Genomic DNA, 23,035 nt, shown 5'->3' on the forward strand with positions numbered 1-23,035 from the left:
TGCTTTTTGTACGTCACGGTTCTGGGATACGTGATTCGGGTCTTCAACCTTCTAGACGAGCTTTGTTACGCCACGCTGACGTTATCCCTAGTGACAGCTTTGCTGTTAAACGAGATGCGAAGCATAAATCTCGATGTAACTTTGATCGCTTTGAACGTCAGCCACCGCAGTCACAGCGTGACGTTGAGCTGCAGACACCGCAGACACGACGTGACGTTGAGCGGTAGACACCGTAGACATGACGTGACGTCGAGGGTCAGTCATCGTAGTCACGATATAGCATCGAACAGCAGTCACCGCTGTTACTACGGGACGTTTGAACGTCAGTTACTTCTGTCACGACTTGTAGTAGAATAACATTCTCTGCAGTCACAACGTGACATCAACCCTCCAACTTTAACTTCTGTTCATATACAAGTTGATGTAGCCTGTCAGGCTTTTCCTTCACGTTATTCTGAATATAAATCTCCTTCTCGCAAGACTTTAGATTTATCAGATGATGTGCCTTCTGAAGAAGTTGATGACCCCCTTCCAACTAATGTACCTTTGGGGAGTCATTCAGAAGAGGAGTAGCCTAGGGTGGTCCGACAATCCCTTGTTTTTTAATTATGAATTTCTTTAGTGAAATTTTGTCCTACTCGTTTTGTAACGGCTGCCCCGCCGTCTGAGTTTACAGTACTCTTGGCATGACTTTCTTCGACTCTTACATTTACGAAGTCAGTTCTCTCTTGTTCTTCCAAGAGGGCCATGCTCTTACTGGGAGACTGGTTGGAATCCAGGAGAAGTTTAGGAAAGTCTGCTTTTGCTTTTCTTCCTTCTTAATTAGCTTCTCGCTCGGGCATCTGGTGTGACACAGGAGAAGCTCGAGGAGAAGTTCTCGGCTTGGGAGTACCTGCCTCTGCCCAGGGAGCCTTCTTAAGCCTAGTTTATGGTCTGCTTCAGAGCTAGACCATCTCCTGTTAGGAGTTTTTTCGAGCGTTTGAAGTTTTTATTTGTTGGATTGGTCCCTGGGAGCCTTAAGTAAGAAGGTCTCTTCAGCTGTCAATGTATTGCTGTACAATTATGTCATGCATGAACAAGGCTATCAGGGATGGCTCCAATGATCTGGCAGCCACGTTCACTTCAGGAACAAGGCTGTCAGGGATGGCTCCAATGATCTGGCAGCTACGTTCACTGCAGGAACAAGGCCATCAGGGATGGCTCCAATGATCTGGCAGCCACGTTCACTGCAGGAGTACTTAAGATGTAAGTGCGCTCAATGTGTTCATTGTCAAGACAAAGTTCACGATGAAGACTACCAAGTCTGTCTTGGCAGCAGTAAGGGAAGGCGACTGGATGGTCTCTCTCGACCTTCAGGATGCATACTTCCACATCCCGATTCATCCAAACTTTCAACAACATCTGAGGTTTGTGGACGGTAAAGTAATGTACAGTACCAATTTCGAGCACTGTGCTTCGGCCTCATTCCTGCTCCTCTTGTTTTTACAAGGCCCTTGCAAAATGTAGCAAGCTTTCTACATATTTTGAGGATTCAGAGCCTCCCTTTATTTTGACGACTGGCTAATCAGGTCGTCGTCATTAAATCGCTGTCTGGAGAGCCTCTAATGGACATTACAGTGAACCCTCGTTTATCGCGGTAGATAGGTTCCAGACCCGACCGCGATAGGTGAAAATCCGCGAAGTAGTGACACCATATTTACCTATTTATTTAACATGTATATTCAAACTTTTAAAACCTTCCCTTGTTTGTAGTACTGTTAACAAACTACCCTTTAATGTACAGAACACTTAATGCATGTACTACAGTACCCTAAACTAAAACAGACACAAATATTAAAGGCGATTTTATATCATGCGTTTCCTAAACACGCCAAAAAGCACGATAAAAAATGGCAACCAATGTTATGTTTACGTTTATCTCTGATCATAATGAAGAAACAAATTCATTTACACATCTGTGTATAGGTTAGTTTTTGCATTGATTATATTGATTATTCAGTACAGTATGTTGATTTTGTTATTACCAATGTTTTACTTAATTTTTCTTAGGACTTCCAAATGAAATGTTTTTCTTTATGACGCCGCCTGAAACGACGGCGTCATAAAGTACGCTCAGTAAACAAACTAAGGTATTTAACGCGCATGATGAAAGTGATAAATAATGATATTACAGTAAAAGCTTTTATAAAATATGTTATTACAAATATTAACGCGCATGATGAAAGTGATAAATAATGATATTACAGTAAAAGCTTTTATAAAATATGTTATTACAAATATTATTTACCGTATCTATATAAAATCATACATACGTAGCAAAGCAGGAAAACAATTTACGAGAGAGAGAGAGAGAGAGAGAGAGAGAGAGAGAGAGAGAGAGAGAGTTGTTTTACTTACGTAAATGTAAATTTAAAAATAAAAAAAAATTGCCCCATTTCATATGAAATAAATTACAAATATTTTACTTTATCATATTACAGTAGTCTGTATGATACTGTAAAGTTCAGTACAGTATGTTGTTATAGTCTTGGCGATGAAATTCTCACGAAACAAAAACATGCCATTTGATTACAACAGCTGATTCATCTCTCTCTCTCTCTCTCTCTCTCTCTCTCTCTCTCTCTCTCTCTCTCTCTCTCTCTCTCTATATATATATATATATATATATATATATATCTTCGTGTTATACAATACTTACATTTAGATGAAGAAACTAAAATTAGTTTTCTTAGTGTCAATTAAATACGAAACGAAAAAATTATGTTGAGTCTACATCCATTTCAATCATAGCTAAAAATACGGCATCCGATTTCATCAGCAAACCACTATTTTTTGGGAAACATTTTATTCTAGAAAATTGCTACTCTTTAAATAGTTAATTGCACATTAAGAAAGCGTGTACTTTTATGTTTAAATTTCGGGTGTGTTTTAAAAATCGAGTATTGTTGACTTCTTTTTGTTTTACTTTTGGCTGTGATTAGATCAGCTGACATCTACTGTAGCTGCCCCTCTTGAGAGTGTACGAATACACTAACAAAGTATCGTTTATACCATTTCTTAACTTATTCAAAAAGTCTACAGTATACAGTGGATATTACATAAGCACCAATGTGTTATAACCTATCAAATTTTTTTGTTTATTACATTTAAACCCCCCTCTATCTCTCTCTCTCTCTCTCTCTCTCTCTCTCTCTCTCTCTCTCTCTCTCTCTCTCTCTCTCTACCTCTCTCTCTCTCTCTCTGTGGGCTACTTTTCACTACCTCCCATTCCTTACCTCTCTCTATCTCTCTAACAAATGATATCTTTGTTGCTCCTCAAAGTTTCATTTATATTGAAAATCAATCATGATTCAATTTTCCTTACTTTCTCCAATCTCGCACCATCGATCACATCGCGGTATTTTCAAAATATCCGGAAAATCCGCGATATATGTATATACATGGGTTATGAAAAAAATCTGCGAAGTGGCGAATCCGCGATGGTCGAACCACGAAGTAGCGAGGGCTCACTGTAGACCTAACCAAGGAGCTAGGTCTCATAGTGAACGTAGAGAAGTCGTAACTTACAGTACCATCCCAGACTATTCTTTATTTGGGAATGGAGATACAGTGTCGGATTTTTCCTGCCTTTTCGTCTCCCACAAGAATGGAACAAGCTCTGTTTAAATTCCTTCACTTGCAAGAGAAAAACAGTTGCTCTGTAAGAGTTTGAATGAGCCTCGTGGGAACTCTTTCATCGCTGGAGTAGTTTATCTCTCTGGGGAGACTCAACCTTTACCCTCTCCAATTTCACCTAAACCATTGGAACAAGGAGAAGGGCTTAGAGAGTATCTCTTTCCCAATCTCCAACTCAGTCTAGACATGTCTGACTTGGTGGGACAGCAACATCAGACTTCGAGAAGGTCTTTCTCTTGCGATCAAGAACCCAAACCATGTGTTGTATTCAGATGCATCGGATTTGGGTTAGGGAGCTCCACTGGACAGTCTGGAATGCTCGGGTCTTTGGTCCACGGATCAGAAGGAACTCCATTTAAGGCAAGTAACATCTCTCCTTTGGCGAGATTTGTGCAAGGAAAAATGAATGTCTTGGCGGACTGCCTCAGCAGAAGAAGACAAGTCATCTCCATGGAGTGGACGTTGCACAAGACTGTGTGTGAGAAGCTATGGATGACATAGGGTCAACCCACCATAGATCTTTTTGCGACTTCACTGACAAAGAGGCTCTCGACTTACTGCTTTCCAGTTCCAGATCCAGAGGCAGCCCACATAGACGCTTTCCTGCTGGACTGGTCTCACCTGGACGTTTATGCCTTTCCACCTTTCAAGATCCTAAACAAGGTGCTGCAGAAGTTCACCTCTCACGAAGGGACCAGGTTGACGTTGGTTGCTCCACTCTGGCCCGCGAGAGAGTGGTTTACAGAGGTACTTCTATGGTTGGTAGACGTTCCAAGAAGTCTGCTGTTGCGGATGGATCTCTTGCGACAGCCTCACGTAAAGAGATTTCATCAAAGCCTCCCCACGCTTCGTCTAACTGCCTTCAGACTATCGAAAGACTCTCTTGAGCTCGAGGGTTTTCGAAGGAGGCAGCTAGAGCGATCGCGAGGGCTAGAAGATCCTCTACCATCAGGATCTATCAGTCGAATGGGAGGCATTTAGAGACTGGTGCAAGTCCTCCTCTATTTCCTCTTCCAAGTGCCTCTGTAGCGCAGATTGCGGATTTTCTGCTTTATCTGAGAAACGGTCGCTCCCTCTCTGCATCCACCATTAAAGGCTACAGAAGCATGTTAGCTTCTGTTTTCAGGCATAGGGGTTTGGATCTTTCTAATAACAAAGATCTCCAAGACCTGCTTAAGTCTTTCGAGACTTCCAAGGAGCGTCATATTTCGACTCCTGCTTGGAACTTGGACGTGGTCCTACAGTTCCTTATGTCAGACAGGTTTGAACCATTAAATTCAGCCTCCCTGAAGGATCTTACCCTCAAGACACTTTTTTTTGGTGAGCTTGGCTTCGGCTAAAGGGTTAGTGAGATACATGCTTTTAGCAAGAACATCAGCTTCTCCACTAATAAAGCAGTATGCGCTCTTCAACTTGGTTTTTTTGGCCAAGAATGAACTTCCGTCTCGTCCTTGGCCTAAATCATTTGAAATCCCCAGTCTTTCTGAGATTGTGGGGAATGAAGTTGAAAGAGTGCTGTGCCCCGTTAGAGCTCTTAAATTTTATTTATCCAGAGCTGAACCGCTACGAGGTTGTTCAGAGGCTTTATGGTGCTCCGTTAAAAAGCCCTCTTTGCCCATGTCTAAGAATGGGTGGTCTTATTTTATTAGACTTTTGATTCGGGAGGCACACTCTCATTTAAGTGAGAAGGATCGTAATTTACTTAAAGTCAAGGCTCATGAAGTCAGAGCGATAGCAACTTCAGTAGCGTTTAAGCAAAATAGATCCATTAAAAGTATTATGGACGCGACCTTTTGGAGAGGCAAGTCGGTATTCGCTTCATATTACTTGAAAGATGTCCAGACTCTTTATGAGGACTGCTACACACTGGGACCATTCGTAGCAGCGAGTGCAGTAGTGGGTGAAGGCTCTACCACTACATTCCCTTAATCCCAATATCCTTTTAATCTACTCTTGAAATTTTTAATCTTATTTTGGGTTGTACGGGAGACTAAGAAGTCTTTCGCAATCTTTTTGATTTGGCGGGTGGTCAAAATGTTGTTTCTTGAGAGCGCCCAGATTAAGGGTATTGATGAGGTCCTGTTATAGGGGTGTTCGCCCTGGATATAACAGCTCCTGGGAGTCTTTCAGCATCCTGTAGCCGACATCAACAAATGAAACAAAATAAAAAGGGGACCTCTACTCTCTACATTCCTCCCAGCCTGACAAGGGACTCAACTGAGTTCAGCTGGTACTGCTAGGGTGCCACAGCCCAACCTCCCCCGTTATCCACCACAGATGAAGCTTCATAATGCTGAATCCCCTACTGCTGCTACCTCCGCGGTCATCTAAGGCACCGGAGGAAGCAGCAGGGTAGATCTGATAAATTTGTGACTTTGTCAAGGAATGATAAAGAAAAGGACTGCTCGTAAGATGTTTTGGTGCTTAGCAATAGATCCTTTCCACCCACTTTCCCTTATCTTCCACTTCTGACTTCTCCGCTCTTATGTACTTCCTCACCGTGCTCTCGGTCTTCAGTCCTAGATTCCACTTTGCTTCAAGCTAATAATTTATATAGATTAATAGGTGATATAACTGATATTTCATCCAGTGTCTCTCAAAGTAATGTATCCACTTTTTCACATCCCCTTTTGGGAAAATTTAATTTATTTATAATAAACAATACTATGATTAAATCTTTTCACTTTTAGTTTTCTAATATTTCTCACTTTCAAGCCAAAGTAAAGAATACTGAATTCAATACTGTACATTGTTATCGTTACTTTTTTTTTAGTTTTATTAACATGTTCCCAATATTCGCAGACGTATCAGTCTAGGAGAGGCATTTCTGGCAGCCGATGGTATTTTGATGACCTTGCAAAACATCACCGAGGGACTGGTGGTGTACCCGAGCGTCATCAATCGACACATAGCTCAGGAACTGCCCTTCATGGCATCGGAAAATATCATAATGGCCATGGTGAAGGCCGGAGGGAATAGACAGGTGGGTGAAATGGTCCGACTTTCGTGAAAAAGAGTTGATGTTACAGTATTGCCTACTACTTTTATATTACAATAATATAAACAGTAGAAGATAGCTCTGAAACAATGCTGTGTCCTAAATTTGATATAGATCTGTTAAGCAAAGAAGCAATATATAAAAATTCTATTATACCTGTACAAGTGAAACCTCTAGATACGAAAGTTCCTTTATACAAAAAGATAATTTTACGAAACAATGTACGGAGATTTTTTTGCCTCGTATTACGAAACAAAATTAGCTGAAATTTTAAAATCATGCTACAAGTGAACCACAACTCATTATACAAAAAAATCATGCTACGAAATCTCCTCTGGAACTAATTAAGTCTGTATACTGAGGTACAGTATTACTGTATTGGTTTATGTTTACATATTTTAGACTGCATATGATGCCTATGTCAAGTCTATTTATCAATTACATTTTGTTTTACATTTATATATCAAATTGAAATTGAAAATGATGTAGGTCAGGAACTTGAATTAGTAGTTAAAAGTATTACATATCTATGTTGATAATCAATCTGGTAGTCTGGATTTTTTTTTTTTTTTTTTTTTTTTTTTTTTTTTTTTTTTTTTTGAAGTATAGTAGCTACATAATCAACCCCCAGGCAATATGTAGTGCTACATAACCTAGCTTGTAATTTACCTCATCACATCCCCGTCAATCATATATGTACCGACTATCCATGCTCTGAATCTTCCCTGGTTCGTAGTCCTTTGTGTTTGGCAGATGAAAATAGATTTATCTCAGTCACCATCCTTGGCTTCGTGAATTTACCATTCAGTTAAAAGCTATGATCCTTCTGTCCCCAGTTGATTACTTCACAGCAGAAGCACTAGTTCCAATCATTAGGCAAAGGCCAGAATATTGACAAAAAACATTGGCCCCCTATTGGGTAATATTTCTAATTTAGCAGTTCAATATGCGGAACTTTAGAAATTCAAACTTCGGGCAAATGCTTTATTGTGGAACAGTTTGATAGTCTTGTTTCATAGTTTATTTATGACTTATCTTTTCAACATAGTTACTGTTCTTGATGTATTTGATAATTTATTATTTCTTTTACAGTAATTAGGTTATTTGTTACTTCTCTATTTCCTTTCCCCAGTGGGCTGCTTTCCTTGTTGGAGCCCTTGGGCTTGTAGCATTCAGATTTTAAAATCAGGGTTGTACTTGGATACTAATAGTAATAATTGATATTGGATATGGCAAGTTATTCTTAGAACCTACAGTAATGCAACCAATTGGGAGTAGAACAGGGAAAAGTTTGAGTCCCCAAAAAATTAAGAATACTTTCTACTTCATCTGTCTTTAAACTCGGTTAGGATTTGTTAACTATTTTACATAATGGTATCCGGCATTGCCAGTCTACCTTTAGTTGGACTTGTATTCTGTTAAGATCAGTTTTGGAGCTTGTCGTGTATTACTCATAAGAGATGTAGACTTCTAATTTTATTGGCTACTACATCTTGTTGAGGGTAATTGTATATTCTTGCCGTATGAAAGATGTACTGTTTGCAATTGCCTTGCTTCATATCATGTGAGTTTTAACATTACCATGAAGAGTGGTGTCATTATTATTATTATCATTATTATTATTACAAACTAAGCTACAACCATAGTTGGAAAAAAAGGAAGATGCTATAAGCCCAGGGGCTCCAACAGGGAAAAATAGCCCAGTGGGGAAAGGAAATAAGGAAATAAATATGAAAAATAATTAACAATTAAGAAAAAATATTTAAAAAACAGTATTATCATCAAAACAGACATTTCATATATAAACAATAAAAAATACTTATGTCAGCCTGTTCAACATAAAACCATTTGCTGCAAGTTTGAACTTATGAAGCTCTACCCATTCAACTATGGGGTTAGGAAGATTGTTCCACAACTTGGTCCCAGCTGGAATAAAACTTCTAGAATACTGTGTAGTATTGAGCTTCATGGTGGAGAAGGCCTAACTACACTGTTAGAATTAACTGTATACCTAGTTTTACGAACAGGAAAGAACTGCCGGGGAAGATCTAAATATAAGGGATGATCAGAATTATGAAAAATCTTATGCAACATGCATAACAAACTAATTGAACAACTATGCCAGAGATTGATATATAGATCAGTAATAAGAAATTTAATAGACCATAACTTCCTGTCCAACAAATTAAGAAGAGCATCAGCAGCTGAAGACCAGACCAGTCTTGGCACTCAATAGATTTCAGTTCCCAATTGCTTTTACAGATCTTATAGGCATATACACACCTATGGAGTATTCACTCCCTCATCTTTCTTCTAAGATTATCTATGAAGTTTTTGCAGATCAAACTGTGTTTTTGCAGTGCAAAAACTGTTTTTTTTTTCCCTACACAAACCTATTGTTGATAGATTACTCTTCCCTGAGGTCCACAAACTTTTTCTACACAAACTTATCGATTATAAAGAGATTGCCCTTCACGAAGCTCCACAAACTTTGCTCTCATACTGTACAACTTGTGTTCATAATTAATTGCTTGAGGGTACACTCGGGCACACTATTCTATCTTTTTTTTTTTTTTTTTCTTCCTCTTGTTTTTTTGAAATGGTGTGTTGGGCAGGCTTAATAGAAGGGCCATGGATGCCTGGTGGTTTATCAAGAGGTTATCTTTTCCTTTTTCTGATTTTTTCTTCTCAAAACCATCCTTACTGTCCTCCCTTCAGTTGAAGTGGCTATCCTGGAGGGTATTTAGCCTTGCATGGTGTATCGGCTCCTCCATGTTGACCAGTTTTTCCGACTTTTTACTATAGTCTATGGATATCATCAATCACTTTTATTATTATTCTGTACATATTGTTTTTGTTTTAATTCTTGTTAATCTAGTTTTTAAGTATGATGTCTCTTTTTTATTTCTATTAATTCTTATGCTGTCTGGAGACATTGAGCGAAATCCGGGACCAGTATGTCGTAGATTTCGTCAATGTCGTCTTCTGTATTGCAATATTCGTGGTCTTCATGCAAATATCCGAGACCTTACAGTTGCGTCCAGACAGTATGATATTCTTTTGTGCTCAGAAACTTTGGTTTCTAATATGAGGCACTCATCTGAGCTCCTTATAACTGGTTTTAAGAAGCCAATAATGCTGAAACGTGATTCCATTCCTAGGGCCAGGGGAATGGCGGTGTATATTAGGACCGAGTACCCTGCTTCTCATAAGTCCTGCTATCAATGTGGATGTCATGAGATTCAGGTAATAAAAGTTTGTGGCAGGCATAACAACTTTTATTTGTGTTCAATCTACCGGAATCCAGACATGGGTGATTCTATCTTCGATTGTCTTCTTACCATTATGGCTAAGATACAAGAAGATGATAGAAAGGCTTCGTTTGTCTTTGTTGGTGATTTTAATGCTCACCATAGGGAGTGGTTGAGTTCTATCTCTCCTACCGATCGCCATGGCTTAAGAGCTTTAGACTTTGCCTCGGAATCAGGCTGTGAGCAAATCATAAATGAAGCTACTCACAGGTCTGGTAATTGCTTGGACCTCATATACACTGACTCCCCTGGCGTTATAGCTAGTAAGGTTGGTTATCCAGTCGGGACTTCTGATCATGCCTTGATTTCATTATTAGTGAAGACTGAGCAGCCTGTCCCTGATATATCATATTCTTGTAAAATTTATATGAAATCCCAAGCAGACTGGAATGGGATTTTGCATGATCTTTTGTGCTTGAATTGGTCACAATTATATAATAGTGTAGATCCTGTTGTCCCTTTGAATGAGAATCTAGTCAACATAATTGATAGGCGTATCCCTTCTCGTGTGCTAAGGTACCGAATGAAGGACAAACCGTGGTTCAATGATGATTGTAGACGTGCTTATTTGGAGAAGCAGGAGGCCTATCACCTTTGGAAGGGTAACAGATCAGATTTGACCTGGAACAACTATACTCAGCTTCGAGCTTTTGCTCAGAGAGTTTATGCCTCGACTGAAAAGGAGTACAATTTAATCATAAAGGAAACCCTCTCTGGTACAACTCAGGAACATAAATGGTGGTCTACCCTTAAATCTGCACTCTTTGGTGTAGATGCAACAGTTCCTCCTTTACTTAAACCAGATGGCTCCGTCACTCACTGTCCAAAGGAAAAGGCAACCCTTTTGGCTGATGTTTTTGACAGTAAACAGAGTAATGAAAAACTTGAACTTCCTCATTCCTGTTTTCCTGAGGCTAAACTAACTAGTTTAGCTTTTCGATCTCGTGAGATTAAAGCTCTGTTGATGGACCTTGATGCTTATGGAGGTGTAGACCCTAATGGTATTTTTCCTTTGTTTTTTATAAAGACAGCAGATTTCTTAGCTCCAAAGATATCTGTTATTTTTCAATATTAATCTTACCCGATGATCATGTAGCTGTCAACTCTGTTGCCCGACAGAAAAAATCTAAGGTCGGGATACGCCAGCGATCGCTATACAGGTGGGGGTGTACATCAACAGCGCCATCTGTCGAGCAGGTACTCAAGTACTTCTTGTCAACAAGAACTCAATTTTTCCTCTGTCGTGCCACCGGCAAGACCTACTTGGATACGCTGTTGTTTCTGGAGTTGTTTTTCACGATTTTGGTGATGTATTCGCTCTAGATTTTAGCCTTCGCTATTCAGGAACCTTTATCATTAGCTTATATAGCTTTTTGATTAGATTTGGATTAATTGTTAATGAACTTTGCTAGTTTTTGGATTTCCCCCTTGACTATTTCTGGAATTCAAGATGTCTGACCATTCTCAAGTCCCTAAGTACAGGCAGTGTAGTGTTAGGGCTTGTTCTAGGCGTCTTCCGAAGGCCTCCATAGATCCTCACACCGTTTGTTCCAATTGTAGGGGTAAATCCTGTCAATTGGAAGATCGATGTGAGGAATGCGCTGGGCTTTCGGAATTCGATTTTAATGAATTCCTAAAGAATGCACGTAGGCTAGAGAAGGATAGGATCAGGAGGAGTTCTTCTCGCTCTTTTGATTTTTCCTCTCCCCATGCCCCTCAACCTACTCCTTCCCCTGTAGTGGTGACTCCCGACCCTGCTACTAGTGCTCAACCCTCCATGGCGGACATGATGCGTGCCATTCAGGCTCTTGGTGACAGAGTGGAGTCATTAGCTAAAGACCGTAATCAACTTTTGGCCGATGTCAAAGAGTTGAAAGCGCGAAGTGCAGTGGGAAGTGTAGTGAGTGCAAGTGAAGTGAAAAGTGTCAGTGTCAGTGTTGCGCATGAGGGTACTCCTGTACGTGCCAGTCGTCCTCCCAGTCCGGGACCTCTTGCAAGCTCCCAAGCCCAGGGGAGAAGCAATGTCGAAGGACCAAAGGGTTCGACAGGCCTTGATCAGCGTACGGATGTACCCTCAGTGGTTGCGGACGTATCTGTCAGAGATCGTCCCATCCACAAACAGACGAATGAGCCCTGTCATTCCTCGTCTGTGGAAGAAGTTTCGAGGAAGAAACGTTGGACCAAGGTCTCACGACCTCTCAAGCGTAAGGTCCCTTCCGAGCGAGTCCAACGGCCCAGGTGTAGCCACTGGGTCAGTTCGGACTCGCCGCAGTCTTCCGAAGACTGCACACCTCCCAAGAGAGGTAGAGTGGTTCCGCAACAGGCAACTACTCCGTGTGTTGCCGCACCAACCACGGTAGACCCTAAGTGGTCCATGCTGCAGACTATGCAGTCTCAGCTTGCTTCCTTCATGCAGGAGTATCGTGCTGAGAAGGTTGACACTGCACCTGTTAACCTACAACCTGCCACGGTTGTGCGCTCAGCAGATACTGCGGCTGCCTGCTCCCACACTCCACCTGTGAGAGCTCCACCACCGATGCGCAGTCGACCCTGCCAGACGCATGTTCATGCTGCACCCTCCGCTGACATGCGTGAGCTTCCGCATCAGCAGTGGGAAGGTGCTGTCGAGCTGCCGTGTTTTGACGCATTGCGGCATGCTCCGCAACCCATGCGGCATGCTCCGCAACCCATGCGGCATGCTCCGCAACCCACGGCAGTCCCTCCCACGCACCAGCACTCCGCTTTTGTTGTTGCCAGCTCGCAGACTGACCAGCAGCGGTATGATGTTGGATCCGCAGCAGCTACGCATGCACCCGTGCTGCCGGATTCAGCCATTCAGCTTTCTGCTCCACCTTTGCCACTTCCTCCTCAGCTTTCGGATGATGGAGTATCTGATGACGACGAAGCTGCGCATTTGGACGATCCGCACTCCGACTTAGAAGAACCCAAGTCTACGCCTCCCTCCTTAGACTTTAGGAAAGTCCTTGCCCTGTTCAGGGACTTGTATCCGGAACAGTTTGTGTCTGCAACCCCTTGCTCTCCTCCCTCCGAGTTTGCGTTAGGCATGCAGTCAGCAGCTCCTGCCTTCACCAAACTCGTTCTCGCACGCTCATCCAAGAGAGCTTTGAGGGTTATGGGAGAGTGGTTGCAGTCCAAGAAGCAGCTAGGAAAGACTGCTTTCATCTTTCCGCCTACCAAGCTTGCTTCCAAATCTAGCGTCTGGTATGCCACGGGAGAGGAACCCGGCTTGGGAGTTCCTGCCTCTGCCCAGGGCGACTTCTCAAGTCTGGTTGACTCTCCCCGCAGGCTGGCTATGAGACGATCTAAGATTTGCTGGTCCTTTTCCGACATGGATCATCTGTTGAAGGGAGTTTTTCGTGCTTTTGAGATCTTCAACTTCCTCGATTGGTGTTTGGGAGCTTTAAGCAGAAAGACTTCCCCTTCGGATAAGGACTCGGCCATGCTTATCATGTCTAGCATGGATAAGGCCATTCGGGATGGGTCTGGTGAGCTTGCGGCTTCGTACGTGTCGGGAGTGCTTAAGAAGAGAGACCATCTTTGCTCCTCCTTGTCTGCTGGGATCACTCCATGCCAGAAGTCGGAGTTGTTGTTTGCTCCGCTTTCCAAGTGTCTCTTTCCGGAAGAGCTGGTCAAGGGGATGGCTGCCTCGTTGATCCAGAAGGACACCTATGACCTGGTGGCGTCCTCCGCACGTAAGGCTAAAGCTTTACCTTCCGTGCCTAGACCTAGGATGGACACACCAGCGTCTAGGTTCATCCCGCCCTTTCGTGGCAGAACCTCCAGCAGAGGAGGTACCCGTGCCGACAGTCATCGTGGCAAATCGAAGAAGGGTTCCAAGTCCTCAAAAGGCAGAATCTGACTGCCTACCTCTCCAGACAGCAGTGGGAGCCAGGCTCAAGAACTTCTGGCAGGCTTGGGAGAACAGAGGTGCAGACGCTCAGTCTGTGAAGTTGCTAAGGGAGGGGTACAGGATTCCGTTCTGCCGCAGTCCCCCTCTTGCAACTTCTCCCTTCAACCTCTCTCCCAACTACAAGGAGAAGGACAAGAGGCTAGCGTTGCAACAAGAGGTGTCGCTCTTGCTACAAAAGGGAGCGGTAGTCATAGTCCGGGACCATCAATCCCCGGGCTTCTACAACCGTCTCTTCCTGGTAGCGAAGAAGACAGGAGGTTGGAGACCGGTGCTGGACGTCAGTGCTCTCAACGCTTTTGTCACCAAGCAGACGTTCACAATGGAGACGACGAAGTCGGTCCTAGCAGCGGTCAGGAAGGAAGACTGGATGGTCTCGTTGGACCTGAAAGACGCATACTTTCATGTTCCCGTCCATCCAGACTCCCAACCTTTCCTAAGGTTCGTCTTTGGAAAGGTCGTGTACCAGTTCCAAGCCCTGTGCTTTGGCCTAAGCACGGCACCTCTTGTGTTTACGAAACTGATGAGGAATGTTGCCAAATTCCTTCACTTGGCAGACATCAGAGCCTCCCTCTATTTGGACGACTGGCTTTTAAGAGCTTCGTCAAGTCGTCGCTGTCTGGAGAATCTCAGATGGACTATGGATCTGACCAAGGAATTGGGTCTCCTGGTCAATATAGAGAAGTCCCGGCTCGTCCCATCTCAAACCATTGTCTATCTAGGTATGGAGATTCAGAGTCGAGCTTTTCGGGCTTTTCCGTCGGCCCCCAGGATCAGTCAAGCCCTAGAATGCATCCAGAGCATGCTGAGAAGGAACCGATGTTCAGTCAGGCAGTGGATGAGTCTAACAGGGACGCTTTCATCGCTGGCCCAGTTCATCGAGTTAGGCAGACTCCACCTCCGCCCCCTTCAGTTTCATCTAGCTGCTCACTGGAGAAGGGACATGACGCTAGAAGCGGTCTCAGTACCCATTTCCGAAGAGATGAGGTCTTCACTGACGTGGTGGAAGAACAGCATTCTTCTCAAGGAAGGTCTACCTTTGGCTGTTTAGACCCCCAACCACCGTCTCTTCTCGGACGCATCGGACACGGGCTGGGGTGCGACACTGGACGGACAGGAATGCTCGGGCTCATGGAATCAGGAGCAAAGAACACTTCACATCAACTGCAAGGAGCTATTGGCAGTTCATCTGGCCTTGATAAACTTCAAGTCCCTCCATCTAAGCAAGGTGATGGAGGTGAACTCCGACAACACCACAGCCTTGGCGTACATCTCCAAGCAAGGAGGGACTCATTCGAGGAAGTTGTTCGAGATCGCAAGGGACCTCCTCACTTGGTCAAAAGATCGAAAGATTTCTCTGGTAACGAGGTTCATTCAGGGCGACATGAATGTCATGGCAGATCGCCTCAGCCGGAAGGGTCAAGTCATCCCCACAGAGTGGACCCTTCACAAGAATGTTTGCAGCAGACTATGGGCCCTGTGGGGCCAGCCCACCATAGATCTATTCGCTACCTCGATGACCAAGAGGCTCCCGATGTATTGTTCACCGATTCCAGACCCAGCAGCAGTTCACGTGGATGCCTTTCTTCTGGACTGGTCCCATCTCGACCTGTATGCGTTCCCTCCGTTCAAGATTGTCAACAGGGTACTACAGAAGTTCGCCTCTCACGAAGGGACACGGTTGACGTTGGTTGCTCCCCTCTGGCCCGCGAGAGAATGGTTCACCGAGGTACTGCAATGGCTAGTGGACGTTCCCAGGACTCTTCCTCTAAGAGTGGACCTTCTGCGTCAGCCGCACGTAAAGAAGGTACACCCAAGCCTCCACGCTCGTCGTCTGACTGCCTTCAGACTATCGAAAGACTCTCAAGAGCTAGAGGCTTTTCGAAGGAGGCAGCCAGAGCGATTGCCAGAGCAAGGAGGACATCCACTCTCAAGGTCTACCAGTCTAAATGGGAAGTCTTCCGAAGCTGGTGCAAGGCGAATGCAGTATCCTCAACCAGTACCTCTGTAACGCAGATAGCTGACTTCCTTTTATATCTAAGGAACGTAAGATCCCTATCAGCTCCTACGATCAAGGGTTACAGAAGCATGTTGGCAGCGGTCTTCCGCCACAGAGGCTTAGATCTTTCCACCAACAAAGATCTACAGGACCTCCTTAGGTCTTTTGAGACCTCAAAGGAGCGTCGGTTGGCCACACCAGGCTGGAACCTAGACGGGGTTTTAAAGTTCCTGATGTCAGCAAGGTTCTAACCGCTTCAATCAGCCTCTTTTAAGGATCTCACATTGAAGACTCTTTTCCTCGTTTGCTTAGCAACAGCTAAAAGAGTCAGTGAGATTCACGCCTTCAGCAGGAACATAGGTTTTACATCTGAAACGGCTACATGTTCCTTGCAGCTTGGTTTTTTAGCTAAAAACGAGCTTCCTTCTCGTCCTTGGCCCAAGTCGTTCGAGATCCCAAGCCTGTCCAACTTGGTTGGGAACGAACTAGAGAGAGTACTTTGCCCAGTAAGAGCTCTTAAGTACTATTTAAGACGTACAAAGCCATTACGAGGACAATCAGAAGCTTTATGGTGTTCTATCAAGAAACCTGCTTTACCGATGTCTAAGAACGCAGTTTCTTATTACATCAGGCTTTTGATTAGAGAGGCCCATTCTCATCTGAAGGAAGAAGACCTTGCTTTGCTGAAGGTAAGGACACATGAAGTTAGAGCTGTCGCTACTTCAGTGGCCTTCAAACAGAACCGTTCTCTGCAGAGTGTTATGGATGCGACCTATTGGAGAAGCAAGTCAGTGTTCGCATCATTTTACCTCAAAGATGTCCAGTCTCTTTACGAGAACTGCTACACCCTGGGACCATTTGTAGCAGCGAGTGCAGTAGTAGGAGAGGGCTCAACCACTACATTCCCTTAATCCCATAACCTTTTTTTAATCTTTCTCTTGAAATGCTTTTTATTGTTGTTTTTGGGTTGTACGGAAGGCTAAGAAGCCTTCTGCATCCTGGTTGATTTGGCGGGTGGTCAAATTCTTTCTTGAGAAGCGCCTAGATTAGAGGTTGTGATGAGGTCCTTTAGTATGGGTTGCAGCCCTTCATACTTCAGCACCTAGGAGTCGCTCAGCATCCTAAGAGGATCGCTAGGCTCAGTAAGGAAGACGTACTTAAAAAAGGCAGAGTAATGGTTCAAGTCGACTTCCTTACCAGGTACTTATTTATTTTATATTTGTTATTTTGAATAACTGATAAAATGAAATACGGGATGCTTAGCTTCTAATGTTAACATGTATGCTGGTCTCCACCCACCCCCCTGGGTGTGAATCAGCTACATGATCATCGGGTAAGATTAATATTGAAAAATGTTATTTTCCTTAGTAAAATAAATTTTTGAATATACTTACCCGATGATCATGAATTTAAGGACCCTCCCTTCCTCCCCATAGAGAACCAGTGGACCGAGGAGAAAATTGAGTTCTTGTTGACAAGAAGTACTTGAGTACCTGCTCGACAGATGGCGCTGTTGATGTACACCCCCACCTGTATAGCGATCGCTGGCGTATCCCGACCTTAGATTTTTTCTGTCGGGCAACAGAGTTGACAGCTACATGATCATCGGGTAAGTATATTCAAAAATTTATTTTACTAAGGAAAATAACATTTTACGCAAGTTAGCAAGAAGAGGAGCTTTTAGCACTTGTTGGAGAATTGGTAATGTTACTCCTCTATGTAAATGTGTTTGTGGTAGCTCAAGTCCCACTGATTACCGCCCAATTTCCATAACTCCCATATTATCTAAAGTTTTTGAACGTCTTCTGGCAAAACGTCTTAATAGGTTTGCTGAAGGTAATCATCTATTCCCTAGTTTGCAATTTGGTTTTCGGAAAGGCCTTGGAGCATGTGATGCCCTTCTTACAATCTCCAATGCAGTACAGAAATCCCTTGATTGTGGTCGGGAAGTTCGTATGATTGGCCTTGATTTTAGTGCTGCCTTTGACCGTGTTAATCATGAGGCCCTTGTTTTCAAACTGAAACAGTTGGGAGTGGGTGGGTCGTTTCTTAGCATTATTATTGATTTTTTAAGTAGTAGATCTCAAAGAGTTGTTGTTGATGGGCACCATAGTGAGTATAGGAATGTGATATCCGGTGTTCCACAGGGTAGTGTTCTTGGCCCATTACTTTTCATACTATATACACATGACATGTGGTTTGGCCTAGAAAATAAGCTTGTTGCATATGCAGATGATGCTACTCTCTTTGCATCAATTCCATCCCCTGAATGTAGATCTGGGGTTGGTGAATCCCTTAATAGAGATTTAGCTAAAATTAGTGCATGGTGCAAATTATGGGGTATGAAGTTGAATCCTAACAAAACTCAAAGTATGATTGTAAGTACTGTAGGTCAAGGACAGTGGCTCCTCAACATCCGGATCTCAGTATTGATAATGTTTCTTTAAATTTGTATGACTCTTTCAAAATTTTAGGCGTGATTCTTGACAGCAAATTTACTTTTGAGAAACATATAAGGTCTGTGTCTTCTTCAATTGCACAAAAAATTGGCTTATTGAGAAAGTCTTTTAAGATATTCGGTGATCAATCTATTCTGAAGAAATGTTTTAATTCTTTTATTCTACCTTGTTTTGAGTATTGTTCTCCTGTCTGGTCTTCAGCTGCTGATTCTCATCTTAATTTGTTGGACAGAAACTTACGGTCTATTAAATTTCTTATTCCTGATCTAGATATTAATCTCTGGCACCGTCGATCAATTAGTTCATTATGCATGTTGCATAAGATTTTTCATAACTCTGACCATCCTTTACATTCAGATCTCCCTGGACAATTCTATCCTGTTCGTAATACTAGGCAGGCAGTTAATTCTAATAGCCAGGCCTTCTCCATCATAAGACTCAATACTACGCAGTACTCTAGAAGTTTTATTCCAGCTGTTACCAAGTTGTGGAATGATCTTCCTAATCGGGTTGTTGAATCAGTAGAACTTCAAAAGTTCAAAGTTGGAGCAAATGCTTTTTTGTTGACCAGGCGGACATGAGTCTTTTTATAGTTTATATATGACATATTTGTTGTTGACGTTGTTAATAGTTTATATATGATATATCTCTTTTGACATTACTTTTTTTAGAATGATTTATTGTTAATTTGTTCTCTTCAGTTATTTATTTCCTTATTTCCTTTCCTCACTGGGCTATTTTTCCCTGTTGGAGCCCCTGGGCTTATAGCATCTTGCTTTTCCAATTAGGGTTGTAGCTTGGATAGTAATGATAATAATAATAGAGTTTCATATCATTTACAATATAAATATGTCAGATTTCCTCAATTTGTGTTCATAATTATTGCTGGCATTAGAGTTTCATCTCATTTACAATATAAATATGTCAGATTTCTTCAATTTGTGTTCATAATTAATGCTGGTATTGGAGTTCCATCTCATTTACAATATAGATATGTCAGATGTCTTCAACTTGTGTTCATAATTAATGCTGGTATCAGAGTTTCATCTCATTTACAATATAGATCTGTCAGATTTCTTCGACTTGTGTTCATAATTAATGCTGGTATCAGAGTTTCATCTCATTTACAATATAGATCTGTCAGATTTCTTCGACTTGTGTTCATAATTAATGCTGGTATCAGAGTTTCATCTCATTTACAATATAGATCTGTCAGATTTCTTCGACTTGTGTTCATAATTAATCGGCTTTGTTTCACGCAGGAGTGTCACGAGGAAATACGCCAACACAGCATTGCGGCGGGCAACAGGGTAAAGCAAGATGGACTGGACAATGACATGGTAGAAAGGATAAAGAGTTCAGCCTATTTTGCTCCCATCCATAGTCAGATAGATGCCCTGCTGGATCCATCTACCTTCATTGGCCGAGCTCCACAGCAGGTTAGTCAATTTGCTGGATATTATAATGGGATGCTGTAATAGTTGTAGAACTTAGGATTGGTTTGTAAACTACTGGTGGTACTTTTGTTTCTTTAATTCTTCTTTGCTCAAGAGGTTAACTACTCCACCGTAATTGTTCAGTGGCTACTTTCCTTTTGGTAAGTGTAGAAGAGACCTTTTAGCTATGGTATGCAGCTCTTCTAGGAGAAGGATACTCCAAAATCAAGCCGTTGCTCTCTAGTCTTGGGTCGTGCCATGGTCTTCCACTGTCTTGGATTAGAGTTTTTTTGCTTGAGGGTACACTTGGGTACTCTGCTTTGTCTTATTTTTCTTCCTATTTTTTTTTTCCAAAAGTTTTGTGGTTCATGTATGAAAGATCTAATTTAATGTTGTTCATGTTCTTAAAATATTTTATTTTGAATGTTTATTTATTTTGCTATTTCCTTTCCTCATTGGGCTATTTTTCATTGTTGGAACCTTTGGGCCTATAGCATCTTGCTTTTCCGATTGAAGCTTAGCTAGTAATAATAATAATGATAATAACAATTGGCCTTAAGACATGGATTTGGGCTCCCCTGGCTCCAGCAAAGTTAATAACAAAATGAGTTCCTTATCTGTTTCATGAACAGCTTCCTCTGCACCTCCACTTTGGCACAAGCCACATCTGAAGGCCTGGAAACCTGGCCAAAACATGAGCAAGAATGGATATTCTTGCAGAATGTTATGTCTTCATTACATCCAAAGACAGAAATCCTTAATATCAAAAGATGAAGGCTTTTCTGTCAAAGAAAGAACATCAGAGTAATCATAAACATGAGAAATTTAGATCATGGAATTTTTCTGAGGGCGACAACTTTCCGGAATACTGTACAGTATGTTTATAAGAACAGCCTCCATTGTTCTTCTAACAAGTCCAAAAGGTAAAGCAGATGAGATTGTGAGAACTGATTTGTTTGTGACAACAATATGCTAAAGATGATGGGTCTTTTTCATCTCTTGATGTTTGTGCTGCCGACTTTAAATAAACCTTTATACTATAGTCCATTTCTTTTAGCGATGCATATTTGCACCGACTCGCGGCGGTGCCCTTTTAGCTCGGAAAAGTTTCCGGATCGCTTATTGGTTGGACAAGATAATTCATCGATCAGGAAACTTTTCCGAGCTAAAAGGGCACCGCCGCGAGTCGGTGCAAATATGGATCGCTAAAAGAAATGGACTAGAGTGTTGCTACATTTTACACTGGTCTCAGTATAAAAGATGTTGAAGCAAAGGGCACAAGCACAATTGAAAATAATAAAAACTATTACTTTACTGCATATACTTCATATCTTTGAACTCGCATAGAAGAAAAAGTATAGAATATGAATAAGGAGACGTCTCCTTTTTTTTTGTTTCATTTGTTTGATGTCGGCTACCCCCCCAAAATTGGGGGAAATGCCTTGGTATATGTATGTATGAATAAGGAGCAGAGAAAAAATAATTTAATAGTTGTAAAATCATCTGATGCAATTTGAACAGAACTAGCTGACTTGTGTCTGAGCATTCTAGACCCAAGTTTGTTTATAGATAGCAATGAACTTTCTTTATGTTGTCTAAATTGCCACATCTAATTTTCAGGTTGAGGAATTCTTGGAGAGTGAAGTTGATCCAATTTTGAAGAAATACGAGGGGAAACTAGAAGGGACTGTCTCATTAACAATATAAATTCTTGGATGATGTATGGTGAGTGTTTGGGTTTATAAATAAGATAGATTTTACAATTTGGGTAATAGTATAGTCAGTGTATTATTTTGGCAAACACTGCCAGACTGGGTATTGAAATTTTCAAATGTAAAGCATTGCTTTGTGCACAGATTGGATAAAGGTTTGGTGAATTGTACATTTTGGGGGCATTTGTCAAAGGGGTGAGATGAGTTTTAACAGGGGGTTTTGAAGTTGAAAAGTTCTAGAGACAAAGAGGATTGAACTAGGCATCCAACTCAATGACCCTAACCCCCAATCGTTTTTAGTAAGTTGGTCTTGTTAACACTGGTAAGCCAGTCTACATATGCATCAAGAATTCCTACAGCTGTTGCTACGTAACTGTATACTTTTGAACAAATAAAATTTTTATATGTATAATTCACACATGTTCTTATATGTGAAGGTTTTCATATTGAATATTATAACCAAGGGGACTTGCTCAAATAAACAAGGCTATACCTTTCTTGGTTATTCAGAAAAACTCTTATTGTAGACAGTGAAATATTACAGGCTCAAATAATGTTGAAAAGGAATCTCATGATGTGTTATGGATTTGTTTTGTATGTTAGAAAGAAATTAAAAAGGGTAATGGATCATATTCTGTTTGGTCATTGTTTACCGACATTTCATCTTGATGTGTCTTCTTCGTCATCATTTTTATGGATAGGATTTAGATGCGAGCAGCTTGTGTATTACAAAGCTGTCAAAAGGTTCCCAATTAACAAACATGTCGCTTTGAATCTTACGAGATCAGGTTTGCTTTGGTGAAAATCTTTCCGTCACCTCGGTCACGAAGAGATGATAGCTTCTCTTTGATAAGTGTGCCATAATTTAAACAAATGTGATATTTTGCTTAATTTCAGTCATGTGATTTAATAAAGGGTTTCTTTCTCATCCTTGCTCTTAATATATGTCATATCTTTTGTTTTCTGAAAATACTGCTGTCGTGATATGATGCGATGATTTGCAGTTTATAATGTTAATCTCGTAGTATTGTGTTTTCTGTATACAGTTGTGTTTTGATTCAAGCATTGAAATATAGAGCTCCGCACAGTATCCCTTTTCTTCTAGCCGCTCACACCCAATAGTGCTTCCAATAAAAGCCCTTTTGATAAACTTATAACAGGACCACCTCGCTCCTACATACTATCTCATTCTTACTACGCTCCTATTCAAATAAGATTTGCATCATAAAGGCAGAAATATTAGTGTATATTTGCTAAATACCAAATTAACTTACAATCACTGGTAAAGAGCAAGGGAAACATTGGAGGCCAAAATAAGATTATTTTTACACTTGTGAAGAGAAATACGAGTCCTATGAGCGCTTCTAAAAGGGTATTGCCGGTCTTGCTCAACTAATACAATTTCTTGAAGAACATTGTGTACTGGTATACCCGAGGACATTAAAGATTCCCCACTGCTTGTAAATGATCCAAATTACCATTCTTTTAAAAAATGACAAATTTGGAAGTAATTTGTA

General features: G+C 41.6%; 1 protein-coding gene across 1 annotated transcript in view; it reads left to right on the forward strand.

The window, feature by feature from the left end:
* The window catches only part of Adsl (adenylosuccinate lyase), a 43,928-nt gene extending 21,323 nt beyond the window's left edge, over positions 1-22,605 (forward strand). The window contains exons 7-9 of the mRNA XM_068391009.1: positions 6,478-6,658; positions 19,633-19,809; positions 21,427-22,605. Of these exons, the coding sequence (XP_068247110.1) occupies positions 6,478-6,658; positions 19,633-19,809; positions 21,427-21,513 (445 nt within the window). The 3' untranslated portion in view covers positions 21,514-22,605. The remainder of the gene's footprint in view (positions 1-6,477; positions 6,659-19,632; positions 19,810-21,426) is intronic.
* Positions 22,606-23,035: the final 430 nt, after the last annotated feature.

Source organism: Palaemon carinicauda, chromosome 17 (assembly GCF_036898095.1).
Source record: "Palaemon carinicauda isolate YSFRI2023 chromosome 17, ASM3689809v2, whole genome shotgun sequence".
Classification (NCBI taxonomy): domain Eukaryota; kingdom Metazoa; phylum Arthropoda; class Malacostraca; order Decapoda; family Palaemonidae; genus Palaemon; species Palaemon carinicauda.